The 14,656-nt window shown below is 39.1% G+C and overlaps 1 protein-coding gene across 1 annotated transcript in view; it reads left to right on the forward strand.

Moving 5' to 3' along the window:
- The window catches only part of STKLD1 (serine/threonine kinase like domain containing 1), a 44,941-nt gene that overhangs the window by 23,207 nt on the left and 7,078 nt on the right, over window positions 1-14,656 (forward strand). Inside the window, exons 8-12 of the mRNA XM_051980279.1 lie at window positions 2,087-2,205; window positions 7,245-7,408; window positions 8,454-8,584; window positions 12,085-12,168; window positions 13,600-13,716. Coding sequence (XP_051836239.1) covers window positions 2,087-2,205; window positions 7,245-7,408; window positions 8,454-8,584; window positions 12,085-12,168; window positions 13,600-13,716 — 615 coding nt within the window. The remainder of the gene's footprint in view (window positions 1-2,086; window positions 2,206-7,244; window positions 7,409-8,453; window positions 8,585-12,084; window positions 12,169-13,599; window positions 13,717-14,656) is intronic.

Raw genomic sequence — 14,656 nt, forward strand, 5'->3', positions numbered from 1 at the left:
TTTATTTTTTATTTTTGATAACTTTTTATTGATAGAACCCATGCCAGGTAATTTTTTATAGCATTATCCCTTGCATTCACTTCTGTTCCGATTTTTCCCCTCCCTCCCTCCACCCCCTCCCCCAGATGGCAAGCAGTCCTTTACATGTTGAATAGGTTACAGTATATCCTAGATACAATATATGTTTGCAGAACCGAACACTTTTTTTGTTGCACAGGGAGAATTGAATTCAGAAGGTATAAATAACCCGGGAAGAAAAACAAAAATGCAAGTAGTTTATATTCATTTCCCAGTGTTCTTTCTTTGGGTGTAGCTGCTTCTGTCCATCTTTGATCTATTGAAACTGAATTAGCTCTCTTTATAGAAGAGATTCACTTCCATCAGAATACATCCTCAAACAGTATCGGTTGTTGAGGTATATAATGATCTCCTGGTTCTGCTCATTTCACTCAGCATCAGTTCATGTAAGTCTCGTCAGTCCTCTCTGTATTCATCCTGCTGGTCATTCCTTACAGAACTATAATATTCCATAACGTTCATATACCACAATCTACTCAACCATTCTCCAATTGATGGGCATCCTTTCATTTTCCAGCTTCTAGCCACTACAAACAGGGCTGCCACAAACATTTTGGCACATATAGGTCCCTTTCCCTTCTTTAGTATCTCTTTGGGGTATAAGCCCAGTAGAAACTGTGTTCCCTTTTTATCTGTAAAATTAACTTTTCTGAAATTCTGTCCCCTTTGATTCCTGACTGCCCCCTCTCTCCCCTACCCCCCAGACTCCAGAGAATCTATGAACATATCTTCCTGGTTGGGCCTTTTCTAAGGCAAATCACCCCATTGATGCAGACCCTTTTCAGGAAATTCCAAATTCCAGAAGCCTTCAAAAAGCGATTTCCATTCAATTGCAGATCTAGGCCTGAAGACTTTGGCTTTCTTTTCAACCTGAAACTTGAGCCTTAGATTTTCTATAAAGGATATTTCTAAACTCACTTTGCAGAATGTCCAAAGTAGCATGTTTTGCCTCTTTGGTGTAGCTACCAGGACCTTGCCCACTGTGAAGACATTCTCTTCTCAGTGCCAGCCTCCATTTCCCTAATAGGAAATGCCGTTGAAGAAGTCAGTCTTTCTAGCAAATCTGGCTTCTCATCCAACAATAACCTTCCATTTTTGCCATCTAAAACTCTTTGGGTTTGTAAATTCTTTCACAAAGGACCTGTGCCAACCAAAAAGGGATTTCCACAACTCTCTGACTGCCACTAGAACCCCATCAGGAAGAAGAGCTTTCCTGAGTCTAGATTCACTATTCCACTGCACCACCTAGCTGTCTGTTTTTAGAGAAGGGACCACAGCAATTGTAGTTCTGAGTAACCCGCTCCAGGGAAACTGGAGACTTTCCAAGGAATCAGTCTAGATGATAAAAGGGAAAAAGTTAAGAAGTGCAAAAGCAGGGTGTGAAGCTTGAATACAATAGTTTTAGGTAGTTTAGTCTTAATTAGAACACATCAATCAATAAATCATCAGCATATGTACTAGGTACTGTATTGGAACCTGAGGATACAAAGATAAAAGGGACTTAGCCCCTGTTCTCAAGGTGGTTAAACATTTCTTTCTCTGCTTATTGAGGCTCTTGTGATTGTAAATTTACATATGGGGATATCTCACAACAAGGCTTCACTAAAGGAGTCTATCGAATAATGGGATTCAATAAAAAGCAATGATATTGCTACCACTGCCGAAAATATTTCTTGAATTCTAGGATCCATAGTTGTTAAGATGCTTAGAGTGTATCTAGCCCAACTTCCCCATTTTACAGAAGAGACAACTGTGGTCCGGGAAGGGGAAGGAATTTATCTGTCCAAGGACACACAGCTGGTTTGTGGCAGAGCCACATAACCACTAGTAAATGCATGGAACCCAAGAGTAGTTCAGGCTGGAATTAATTACCCTAGAGGTAAGTATGATGTGGGTATTTCTGGAGAGAAGGGGAGATTCCCCGTAGACTAGGTCAGTTTCACGGCTTATTCAGGAGCTTAGATGGGCCAGCAGAACTAACCTGTTTTTCTGAACTTGCTCCCAACAGATCCAATGCACAAGTCCTGGATGGCTCCTGAAGCTCTTGAGTTCATATTCAGCTTTAAATCAGACATCTGGTCTCTTGGCTGCATTATCCTGGACATGGCCACTTGTTCTTTTATGAATGTGAGTCTCCAATAAGCCCTTTCCTCTTCTTACCATCTTAGGACAGAAGCAGTTGGTGAGCAGAATAGCAGCCTTGGAGCTTCACTAAACAGCATTTATCCCTTCTTTTCTTATGCTTTAACTGAAGGAGTAAGTTCTGGGCAAACCCTTGTCCTGTGCACTTTAAGAACTGAGCTATTTATCTTTTCCTTTTCTCCCCCCAAAGCTTCCTCCTATCCCATTTGTCATGTTGGCAGGGTCCTACTGATGAGGTAGATATAGACACCAGATAAGGGCAAGGCACTAAAAGTTGGGATTTGGTCATGTGAAGAGCCCCAGTGACTATTCTCTTTGGGAAAAGGTAGTTTTATTTAGGGGAATAGGTTATAGATGAAATTGAGGGATATAATAGACACTGGGAATGATAAAAATGAAATAGATTGGGAGAGCATGTTTCTTGGCATTCAATAAACACGGCCTAAAAGCCTGGGTTATAACACAAGAGTATCTAAGATTCTGGAAAGTCTGGAAAGATGACCCTGAGGTCATCCTTGGACAAGGAGTCATCTAGCTTGTGCTTGAATATACATAGTGAAGAGCTACTTCTAACTAACAATGTCACTTTTAGACATCTACAATCTAAACCTGCCTCAGCAACTTTCACACAATGCTCCTGTCTGTTCTGTACACTCAACCAAAACAAATCTAATCCCTCCCCCCACCTCTCTCTTCTCTTTAGAGGCAAGCAAGGTTGACTTGCCCAGAGTCACACAGCTAGAAAGTGTTTTTGAGTTCAAATTTGAACTTAGGTTATGGTGAGTCCAGGGCCAGTGTTCTATCCATTGTACCACCCAGCTGCTCCAATCCTTTTGATGGGGTTCTTGTGGCAGTCAGAGAGTTGTGAAAATCCCCTTTTGGTTGGCACAGGTCCTTCGTGAAAGAATTCACAAACCTAAAGAGTTTTAGGTGGGAAAAATGGAAGTTTATTGTTGGATGAGAAGTCAGCTTTGCTAGAAAAACTGACTTCATAGTGGCAAAGTCCTATTAGAGAAATGGAGGCTGGCACTGAGAAGAGAATGTCTTCACAGCAGGCAGGGTCCTGGCAGCTATGCCAAAGAGGCAAAGCATGCTATTTTGGACATTCTGCAAAGAAATGAAAGAGCAGAAACCTATTTTATGAGCAGATCTTCGGGAGACTGGTGGCAGTTTTAGCTGATCAGACTAGGCTCTCCCAATTGAAATTACTTTGAAGGCGTTTTCAGCCTGAATTTGAATGGAGATCCAGCTATCAATGGGGGTGATTTGCCTTAGAAATGGCCCAGCCTGAGAAACACACTCTCTCGTAGACTCATAGATGGAGCCTCGGAGACCAGGAGTCAAAGGGGACAGAATTTCATATTATTAATTTTACAGATCAAAAGGGAACACCGTTTCTCACCCCCATTACTTTTATATGAATCTCTTCTCCCCGACTCTTCTTAAGCATAAATATTCCAAGTTGTTCATCTAATTCACATAAGGCAAAGTCTACAGGGCTCTTACTATCCTTGTTGCCTTGAATCACAGATGGATCAACAAGCACTTATTAAACACTTACTACATGCTAGGCGTAGGGAACAAAAAGACAAAATTGAGTCAGCTGTTGCCTTCAGCTTATGTTCATAGATAAGGAATACAGAAATGTATTCAAAATAAATGTGTGAGAGTGAAGTGAATGCTGATTATAGAGTACTAAGACTAATAAATTGGGCAGTTAGATGGGCGTGGTTAGAATGCTGGTCCTGGAGTCAGGAAGACTTCTCTGAATTCAGAGAAGTCAGATACTTAGTAACTGGGTGACCCTGAAAAAGTCATTGAAACCTATTTTCCTTAGTTTCCCCACCTGTAAAATGAGGGAGAAGGAAATGGTGAACCACTCCAGTGCCTTTGCCAAGAAAACCCCAAACAGGGTCAGATTTGATGATTGCAACGACTCAGCAAAGACTATAGTAGAATCAGAGGAGGCTTCTTGAGGGAAGCAGTATTTTATGCTAAGCTTAATAAAGAGCTGAGGATTCCAAGAAGTGCATGTGGAAGAAAAACAATGCAGAAATGGAACTGCCTGTGTAGAACAGAGTTTGAATATGGAATGGTATATGTAGGAACAACACATTTGCCAATTTGCTTGTGATAGAAACTATGTACCAAAGTGAGCAATGTGTACTCAATCTTGAAAGAAGCTGGAAACAAATTCTAAAGGGCATTAATTGCTGATGGAGATTATTTTTCATTTTAGAGGTAATAGAGAGCTACAGTAGCTTTTTGAGCAAGAAAGTGACAGGCTCAATCTTGTTCTTTTAGAATAGTGGTTTGGTAGCTATAGGGAGGACAGATTGGAGAGAGAAGAGATCGGATGAAGGAAAGGCAAGTAGAGGACTGTTGCAATCATCTAGGCAAGACTTGGTGAGGAGGGGAGAAAAGGGCAGATGTTGTAGAAGAAAAAATTATCAAGACTTAGCAACTGATTGGATTTGGAGGAGATGAGAATACAAGAGAAAAGGATGATTCTTGGATTGTGAAATTGGATGACTGGAAAAAACAATGGTACCCTTATTAGATACAGGGAAATTAGCAGGAAGGATAATTTTAAGGGGAAAGATAACAATTTCACTATGGGACATGCTGACTTTGAATTGTCTATGAGATGTCCAGGTATGTAGTGTCTCTTAACACTATTCTAACCTTGTAGCTCCCCTTAGAGCTACTCTTAACTGCCCCTGTCAACGGCAGGACTAGGCTACACTTACCATCTTCGGGCACCAACCTGGACCCCACAGAGACAGACCGACCAGGAGGTAGGGGGGAAAAAAGTTTTATCCTTAAAACTACCTATCCTTAGGTAGTACATATTTATACCCCCCTGAGGATCCGGAGGAAGGGGAGGTCCTCTAGGAACCTGGCATAATGGGATTGGCCCGAGAAGAAGAAGGAAGGCATTCTAGGCTTTGAGAGCACTAAGGAGGGAGATGTGGTACCCAGGGTCAGACAACGCCTCCTGGGACTGTGCCCCACCTCCCAGTAGGACTTGTCTACGCCTGGAACCTCTAATCCCTCAGGTCCTCCCACATGCCTTAAACCGCATTCCTTGCTCCTGAAGGCTTTTTAACCCTTCCAAGGTAGACGTATCTAAGTAGCAAGTGGAAATACAGAACTAGAGCTCTCTAGATATATATATTTAGGAATAATCTGCCTAGACATGTGAAAACCGCGTTAGCATTCTGGATACCTTAGAATCAGTCAGAGTCAAGATAAGCAAAAGTCCTTGACCTTTATTCTTGGTCTTTAGGGGTAGAAGGGAAGGGAATGGATGCAGGATCTCCGTGACCTTCCTTTTCCACCTCTACCGCCGAGTGACTCTGGCTTGTCTTACTCCATCCCCTAATCCTTCCCACAATTCTATGTATACACTAAAAGATTGAATCAGCACAGAATAGTGGGAAGGGCCATTTTCCAAGCTTATGCTAATAGAGTATCATCCAATAGGTAGTGAGCCTTAAGTGCTCGGTTGTCCGACCTCAGTGCATCAACTCAGAGTTTCAGACCTTTACATAGACATGCTCTCCAGATGCAGAGCAAAAGCAGAGATGAAACAAGAAATTCTAGGGGTAAAGAAGACAGAGAAAGATTAGTTCAGATAAGAGTGAACAGAAACCCAGGAAAAAGAAAGTCTCTAGAAGCTGTTCAATAGATGTGTATCTGTCAAGACAGAAATCTGAGAAAAGGCTGCTATATTTACTAGTAAAAAGATAACTGATCACCTTGGGAAGAACAGTGTCTAATGATAAAAACAGAAAACAGTTTGCAAAGAGTTAAGAAAAGAAAAAAAAAGGTGAGAAAGGGTATGATTTTAGACAACTTTTTTTTTAGGTGTTTGACTTTGATAAAGAGTTAAAGTTAATTTTTAATTTTATGTAAATTATATGTAAAGACAATTTTTAATATGCAGTTTTTTAAAAATTTGAATTTCAAATTTTCCCCTATTTTTGCTTGGCAAGGTCCCATTCATCATTCAAGGACCATCCCAAATGTTGTGTCCTCCAAAAAGCTTTCCTAAAATCCCTCAGTAGAAAGTACTCTTCTTCCCACTCTGGACTTTTTTTGCCACTCCCTTCCTCTTTCACCTCTCTTTTTCCTGATACAGTAAGCAATTTGTTATAGGTCATATTTGTGCAATTATATAAAACATATTTCCATATTAGTCATACTGTGAAAGAAGAAACAGACCAAAAGGGGGAAAAAAACATGAAAAAAAATAAAGTGAAATATAGTAAGTGTTTATCTGTCTGGAAGTGGATAATATTCTTCATCATGAGTCCTTTAAAATTGTCTTGCATTATTGTATTTCTGAGAATAACTAAGGCATTCACAGTTGATCATTGTACAATATTGTTGCTGCATACATTGTTCTCCAGATTTTGTTTATTTCACTTTGCATCAGTTTATGTATTTCCAGGTTTAAGAAAGGTGACTGTTTTTTTAAAGAGTGGAGGAGTTATGAGCATGTTTATAAGCAATAAGAATGATGTTACAGGATATGGAAATTGAAAATTAAGGAAAGAGAGGGGATGAGTTGAGGGGAATAGCTTCTAAGAAGGAAAATAAGGGGATGAGATCAAGGACACAAGCAGAAGATACTAACAAGGAGAAAGACTAGTTCATATCACCATCCCCATTCCATTTGTCCTCCTCTGGATATACTCCAATCTATGAGTGTCCTTTTTAAAATATGATGATGGAATTGAACACTGTAGTGCAAATGGGGTTTGACAAGGGCACAAATTACAGTGGGATTATTATTGCCACTGAGCTGGGATCACATCTTCTTCACCTAATCCCCATTCTCTGAGCAAGCAGTCACAAATTTTGTTAAGAACATAACCCTTCTATCTCTAAGATTCTTAGTTTTTTTGGTACACATTCCATGATCTAAAGTCCATTCTTTACTCTAAGATTTGATGTTCTAAGGGTCTTTCATGTTCCTTGAGTCTATCAATGAATGAATCTCCTTTTTCTCTCCTCAGAAACAGGAGGCCTTGGCTCTGCGAGTAGCAATTCGCAGCAATTATAAAAGGCTACAAAAAACAATGGAGAAAATTCGGAAGCGTGACATAGAAAAAGCTAATGATATTAGTGATGTTTTGATAGCAATGCTCCATATTAAGGCAGAAGACAGAATTTCAACAAAGTGAGATTTGACTTTTTTGTTTTAAAAGTTGACTCTATTTTTCTTTTTGTGAATGTACTTTGGAAAAAGATCTATTAAATGCTCTACAAAGGTGCTGGGTACTATCCTGTATGCAACACAGCTATTAACAAAGCTAATATAATCCTAGGGGATGTTCATAGAACATAGTATCCAGATCAAGGGAAATAGTGATTTCATCATCCTTTTTGCTATTGGATCCTATTCTGGGTATTCCATTTTAGGAAAGACATTGACATACTGGAACCAATCTAAAGAAGGGGATGAGATTGCTGAGAGGACTGGAGATGATGCTAGACAAGAATCTGTGACAGGAACTGGAGTTATCTAGCCTGTGGAGAAGAAGATTTAGATAGAATGGGATAGCTGCCTTTGAGTATTTGAATGGCTGAAAAGTAGAGTAAGGATCAAACTTGTTCTGCTTGGTCTCATCATAAAAATGATGAATGCAAGTTACAGAAGACCAATTTTAGATTGGGTGAAGGAAAATGTTTATTAACAATTGTAGCTATTAAAATATAAATATGAAAAATTATTACAAATTATAAAAAGTAAGAAAAAAGGAAAAAAAGATGATGATGGATTTCTCTGACAAGAATCTATAAGCCTGAGCTACATGGCCACTTATCAGAGATATTGGAGGACAGCTTTCTGTTCAGATCTATTTTAAATTGTATGCCTTCTGAGTTCTCTTCTTCATTTAATATTCTATTATTTTAATGTAGAATTTCAAGCCCTGGAGCAGGGAGCAGGAACGTTAGATTCTATTCCTGACTCCACCATGAACTAGCCATGTGGTCTTAGGTGAATTACTAGAGTTTCTTGGGTCTAAGTTTTCTCCTCTTTAAAAATCGAGAGAATACCTGCTTTCCAGGGTTTGATAAAGCTCCAGCTGGAGACTATGCAAAACTGTTGGATAAGTTGTAATCCATCACTTACAGGCATGTATTGGTTGTTAATTGTTCTAATTGCTATTTACCCATTGTACATTGCTGGCTTCATCTTTTCTTCTCTTTTGTTTTCTCAGGGCTCTAATGAATTTGCCCTTCGTGAAAGATTGTTTGTTGGCTTCTGGCAAACCTGTGGTTATAATAAAGCAACCATTGCCTACAACTGTCACTGAAACCCTGTTGCAAGGAGGACTCCCAAGTGTATTAGGTTACTGGACAAACTGGGAGCAAAGGGGGTGGGTGGTGTTAGGGAAAGATCATCAGGTGGGCTCCATCAAATGACTTGAAGAAGTACAAGATGCACCACAAGGCTTCCCCTGCCCTATCCCCAAATTGTAGTCCATGCCCTCTCCATGCTCTCTAGACACAGCTAGCTTTCTAGTTAGGTTTCATCCATCTCTACACCTTCCCATGTAAGACGTATAATCTAATAGGAAGCCAAGGGAAACAACTGCCTTGGAATTGTTGTCTTAAATTTTGTGATTAAATGGGAGCCTTGGGCCCACTTGAATGGCCTTAATACATTTAACTAGTTAGGGTTAGTTCAACTCAATAAACATCAAGTACCTATTATGTGCCAAATTTCAGGCTTGTCTTGAAGTTTACCAATGAACTAGCCTAGGGGGGCATTCATTGGATCATATGAAAATCTTTTTTGCTACAATCTGTTGTTTGGAAATGTGAGAAAAGCCTGAATCTCATTATGCAAGATTAAGATTTATACCTTGTAATGAAAGAAAGTTCACTAATTAAACTGATGGTGAGCTAAGCCTTGCAGGAAGAGAAGAATTTCAACAAGTGCAAATGAGGTGAAAGTTATTCAAGTGTATTCAAGAAATGGAGGATAACAGAAAGTGGAAGAGGATAGGATACAATGGCAAAGACAGCCCATTTGGCTGCAATATAGTCATGAAAGGCAAATATTGAAATTAAGTTGGAAAGATTGTGGAGGTTCTTAAATGCCAGGATCTTGTATTTTATCTTGGAGACAATAGAGAATACTAGAAATGTTTAAGCATGGGAGCTATATGTTTAGACCCCTACCTTCAAAAGATTATTTTGGGGGTTATGGAGGCTAGTTTGGAGAGCAAAGTCTGGAGGCAGGTGACTTGGTAGATCATTTCAATCATTCAATAGAGAAGGAATGGGAGTTTGTACTAAAGGAGTGGCAGCGTGATTAGAGAGGAGAGGTTAGATATAGACATATTGTGGAGGTCAAAATCAATAGATCTTAACAACTTGATTAGGTTGGAGGAGTGCAAGAGGAGCCACAAAGCTCTCCTGACCCTATCTCTAAGCTGGAGTCCATGTCCTTTCCTGCTCCATCCCCCTGCCCCAGAGGAGTGAAGTGAATAAAAGGGAAGAATCAAGTATAATGTAAAGCTTTGAGCATAAATGATAGGAGGAAGATGGTAGAGAGAAAAATCATAGGTTCAGTTTTGAGATACCTGTGGCACATCCAAGTGGAGATGTTAAGCATTCACTGGTAATGGACTCAAGTTTAGTAGAAAGACTGATGTTTAGTGGAAAGACTGGGATTGAATTTGTAAATCTGGGAATGATTTGCATAAAAGTTTTAGTTGCATAAAAGGGGAGTGAATGCTATCCCTTAGAGAGATTATGAAGAGACCTAGTGATGTCATATTCTCACAAAATGAGAGGATAAATCAGGGAAGGAGCCTATGAGGGGGCAGTAGGCAGGAGAAAAACCAAAAAAAGTGCAGTGTAATGGAGGTCATGGGAAAAAAGTATCCTGAAAAACAGAATGGTTAATTTCAAATGCTGCCAAAAAGTCAAGAAGCATGAGAATGAAGGTGACTTAATTAATCTTCCTATAATGTAGTTGATGATGTTGCTGCTTTTTTCAAAAGCTGTCAGTAAGACACAGTTGTTCAGCATATAATTCAAACTCCTGGCCCGTCACTGAAAACCTATTATGCACTGATCCCAATCCACCTTTCCAGCCTTTTCTCTCAATGTCCCCTTATATATCTCCTATTTTCAGCCAGACTGAACTTCTCATTGTCTGTCTCTTCAGCACTCCCTGAGCTGTCTTATCTCTGCATCCTTGCTCATACCATACTCTCCCTGACACTGTCTCCTCTTGCTGAAATCCTACCTATCTTTCAAGATTTACATAAATCTCTTATTTTCATTGTATGTGTGAGGCTGAGCTGGTAAATCACTGTGCTGTGTTTACCAACATTTATGACTCAAGTATGAGGCTTCAGTTCTTTCATCAGATGCTATTTTCTCCTGAATCATGCAATGTGAAATTTAGTTGACATCAAGCAAGCTGAACAACCTAAGTTTGAGTCTATTAAGTATGAGAGCAGGCATAGTAATATTTGAAGTCCTGATCACCAATTTAATTTACTAAGAAATCCTGAGTGACTTTGTGATCTTTCCTGGAAATGGCCAAATCTCTAGATTAGAAGTTCCATTTTCTAATCTTCTAGATTAGTAGCTCCCAACATTTTGCTCTCAGGATCCCTTTATACTCTTAAAAATTACTGAGGACCTCAAAGAGCTTTTATCATCTAGGTTAGCTCTATCGATATTTATCAAATTGGAAATTAAACATTTAAAAAAAGATTATTAATCCATTTAAAAATAGGAATAATTTGCATAAATAACATTTTAATGAAAAACAGCTACATTTTACAAAAACAGAAGAGTGGCATTTTGTAGCATATTTCTGCAAATCTCTTACATGTCTGGTTTTGTAGAAGACAAATGAATTCTCATATTGGTTTCTGCATTCAATCTATTGTGATGTTATTCTGGTTCAAATACATGAAGATTTAAATCCTACTTCACAGAGATATGTGGTTGAACAGGGGAAAGAACCTTAATAGGCAAATAACATCTTAGTATTATTATTATTATTATGAAAATAGTTTTGATCTCAATGACTTTCTCAAAGGGTCTTAGAGATGTCTATGGCCTTGAGAATTACATTTTCAGGAATTGTTGATCTGAACTATTGTTCTGTCTGCAGGCGGGCTGGTAGTCCATTGTTCTTTTCTGAATGAATTTTTAGATTACCTTTGGGAGTGGGTTACTTATAGAAATATGTTCTGTTTAAAGAAACCTAAACTTTTCCTGTGTCTTTACTACCCCCTCTCCAGGGAAACCCCTACCATAATTATTCTTTTGGAATTTCTTGAAATAGAAACTGTGAAATATAAGAAATCATAGGTAGAAAGAAAAAATAATATAGGGTGCCAAATTTTGCTTGTAAAATTACAGAATGCTGGAGTTGGAAGAAGCCAGAAATCAGAAGTAGGAAGGATCTTAGAAAGTCAGTTGGGAAAGACCTTAGAACATAGTATATCAGAATTAGCAAGGACTTTGAAGATTATCTAGTCCAATCCTCTCATTTTATCGGTCAACATACTTGTTTTTACATATGGAAAAACTAAGGCCCAAAGGGAAAATTACTTACCTAAATTTAGAGTTAAAGTCCCCTGATTTCCAGGTCAAATCTTTTTCTCCTGTGTAACACTGTTTCACTGAAGAGGAAAACAAGACAAAAAGAAAAACCTGGAAGAGATCCTTGACCCATTATAGTACATCTTTGCCGAAAGAGTAGTATTTTTTTTTTCTACATTGAGATTTCAAAGAGGAGCTAAAAGTCTTTGATTTTATTAAAGTTTGCCTTTCTTGGAAATAATGAACAAGAGTGTACCATTTTGTTTTGTGCAGAGGTCATGAATTGCTTCTTGGACAGACCTGAGGTGCAAATCAAAGCATTAGAACAACTTTTGGCTTTAGTTGATCAAGAAAAAGGTAAAGGCCCTTCCTTTTTCCATAACCTTTCATCTTTTGCCCAACTTTGTTCAGCAAAGTTCAATTAGGGTGTTATAGAGGACGTCTGAATGGAATGAAAATTGTATAATATAGTAGGCTCTAACAGGGGTATGCTGGAACCAGCTGTCCTACTGGCCCAGGAGAACTTATCATTAATTTTTCAGGGTGAAGTCGCACTTCAGAAATTGGCAAACCAAACATATCAGAACTTGATTTATTGCTTTGTTGATTATCTAGACTTGAGAAAGTAATGAAAAAAAATTTTAATAATGCAGATTAAATGTAAAAATGTATACTGGAAGCAGTTAGGTGGCTACCACAGTTCAAGCTCTGGCCCTGGAGTCAGGAGGACCTGACTTGAAATGTGGCCTTGATTACTTGCTAGCTGTGTGACTCTGTCACTTAACCCCAGTTGACTCCAAAATAAAAAAAAAAAAAAAAGAAAACCAAATTAAATCTATAGAAATCTATCCTGGGTACCTTTTTTTATTTTGTGGAGTCTGTTGTTGAACATTTTCACCAGCACACTGTTGGCTAACATCTTGTTCCCCTCAGCCCAGGATCATGGATTTGATAGGAGCATTTGATGGGGAAGAATGGATTGGTGCTAAGATAGTATTGCCACAGATTAGGGACATTCCCAAACATCACTTTTTCTGCTGATCTTAATTACTCACTATGGGTCAATCCTTCAGGTATTATGCTTATGCTTATCCTATCCCTCGGGGCAAAAAAGTCCCAAAAATTAATTCCCAATAGATAAAACAATGAATTTTTTATGTGTATAAAATATCTCATGTTTCAGTAGAATGCATGGGCAAGGGGTGGAGTGAGAGAGTGGTATGAAGGGAATAAAGGAAAGAAGTGAGAATATGAAAGGATGGTCCTATATATCCCTTTGCTTCACCTCTGAAATGACTTTTATCGATTTTGACAAAACATTGTCTATTAATACATGTGGCCACCTAGACAACTTTTGGACTCTTGTGGCATGGGCAATATTATCCCAGAAATGTAAGTACAATATAAGTTTCCTTATGCAAAAACTGCCTGGAGTCATGCCATTCAACTCTGTTAAGTATGTATGTGACTTCTATAAAATACCAGAAGGAAACCCCTTCTCCCAGTGACAAGCTGAGGGAATCGACCTTTTAAAAAGTTGACTCCAGAGCCACCTCCTTTTTTAAATGGACCAGCTTCTAAATTAGTGGAGACCCTGCCACCAGAGGCACTAAAGCTCTGGAAAACTTTTTATAGCTTTGGTCGCCATTCACAGGCCTTCCTCCTGTTCTGAAGTACATCCATGGTCACGTGTGTAGTTCTCCCTGTGGTTTTTACTCAACCTCCTTCCAAAGACTCAGAGGCTCGTGGTTTACCTTCACACTGCTTCCTCCTTTTCTCCTTGCCCAGATCTGCCATGGCTTTTGGATATGGTGGAATCAGTGACCAGCATTATTTTGAGCCACCAAAATATCCTTGACATCCAGATGTGTGCGTGCAAGTTGCTGCACAAAATTCTGAGCAAAGGTATGAGGTTCGTCAAGAGTTACTTTCTCTTCCCTCTTTAACTCTATTCTGGTTGGGTGATGCTGGCTGCCTTTTGATTGATCTCACTAAGAAATTAACACTTAAGAAATGGCCCCGGAAAGATGTAAAGGCTGTCAGAATTAGGGCAGTCAAGTAACTCAGCTGTTCAGGTCTATTGGCTCCTCTAAACTGTTTATGTCCTATTTTCTGGCCAGCAGCACGCTGGAATCACAAAAACCTAAGTTTAAGCCCAGCCTCAGACATTTATTAGTTCTGTAACTCTGAGCAAATCACTTAACCCAGTTTCTTTTAACTACAAACTGGGGAAAATAGTAACACCTACCTCTCAGGTTGTTGTGAGGATTAAATGAAATAGTATCTTCAAAGCACAGAACCCACCATAGTTGACATGATAAAATTCTCATTCCCTTCTTTTGCGCCTTTCTTTACACCCATGGGACTTTGTCCACTAACTTCCTGTTTGTCTACTAAGTCCTGGAGCAAGATATTTGTGGGTGCTAACTAAAGCTCATGCCCCTATGTGATACTATCACTTGGAAGTTTTGACCCCTCCCTCTAAGATAGGCAACTTATCACAGAATCAGTAAGTCAATATTTATTAAGCATCTATTATGTAGTAGGCACTAAGCTTGCTGGGGATACAAAATTTAAAAATGAAACCATTTCTGCTCTCAAGAAGACTAGATTCTATTAGGGAATACTGTGATGACCGCATATTTTAAAATCAGGCTTAGTCAGGAGTTCAGGTCAAGAGAAAATCTTCAATCTTTATTCTTTGAGGAGGTGAAGGGAGATGGTGATAGGAAAGTGAGGAGCTGCGACACTAACTCAGCCAGCAGTCTCTCTGCCTCTCTCCACCTCTCTTTCTCCACCCACCAAAACCGTCCCTATGTCATTGCGGTACAATACATCAGAACTT

Source organism: Antechinus flavipes, chromosome 2 (genome assembly GCF_016432865.1).
Source record: "Antechinus flavipes isolate AdamAnt ecotype Samford, QLD, Australia chromosome 2, AdamAnt_v2, whole genome shotgun sequence".
NCBI classification, from domain to species: Eukaryota; Metazoa; Chordata; class Mammalia; order Dasyuromorphia; family Dasyuridae; genus Antechinus; species Antechinus flavipes.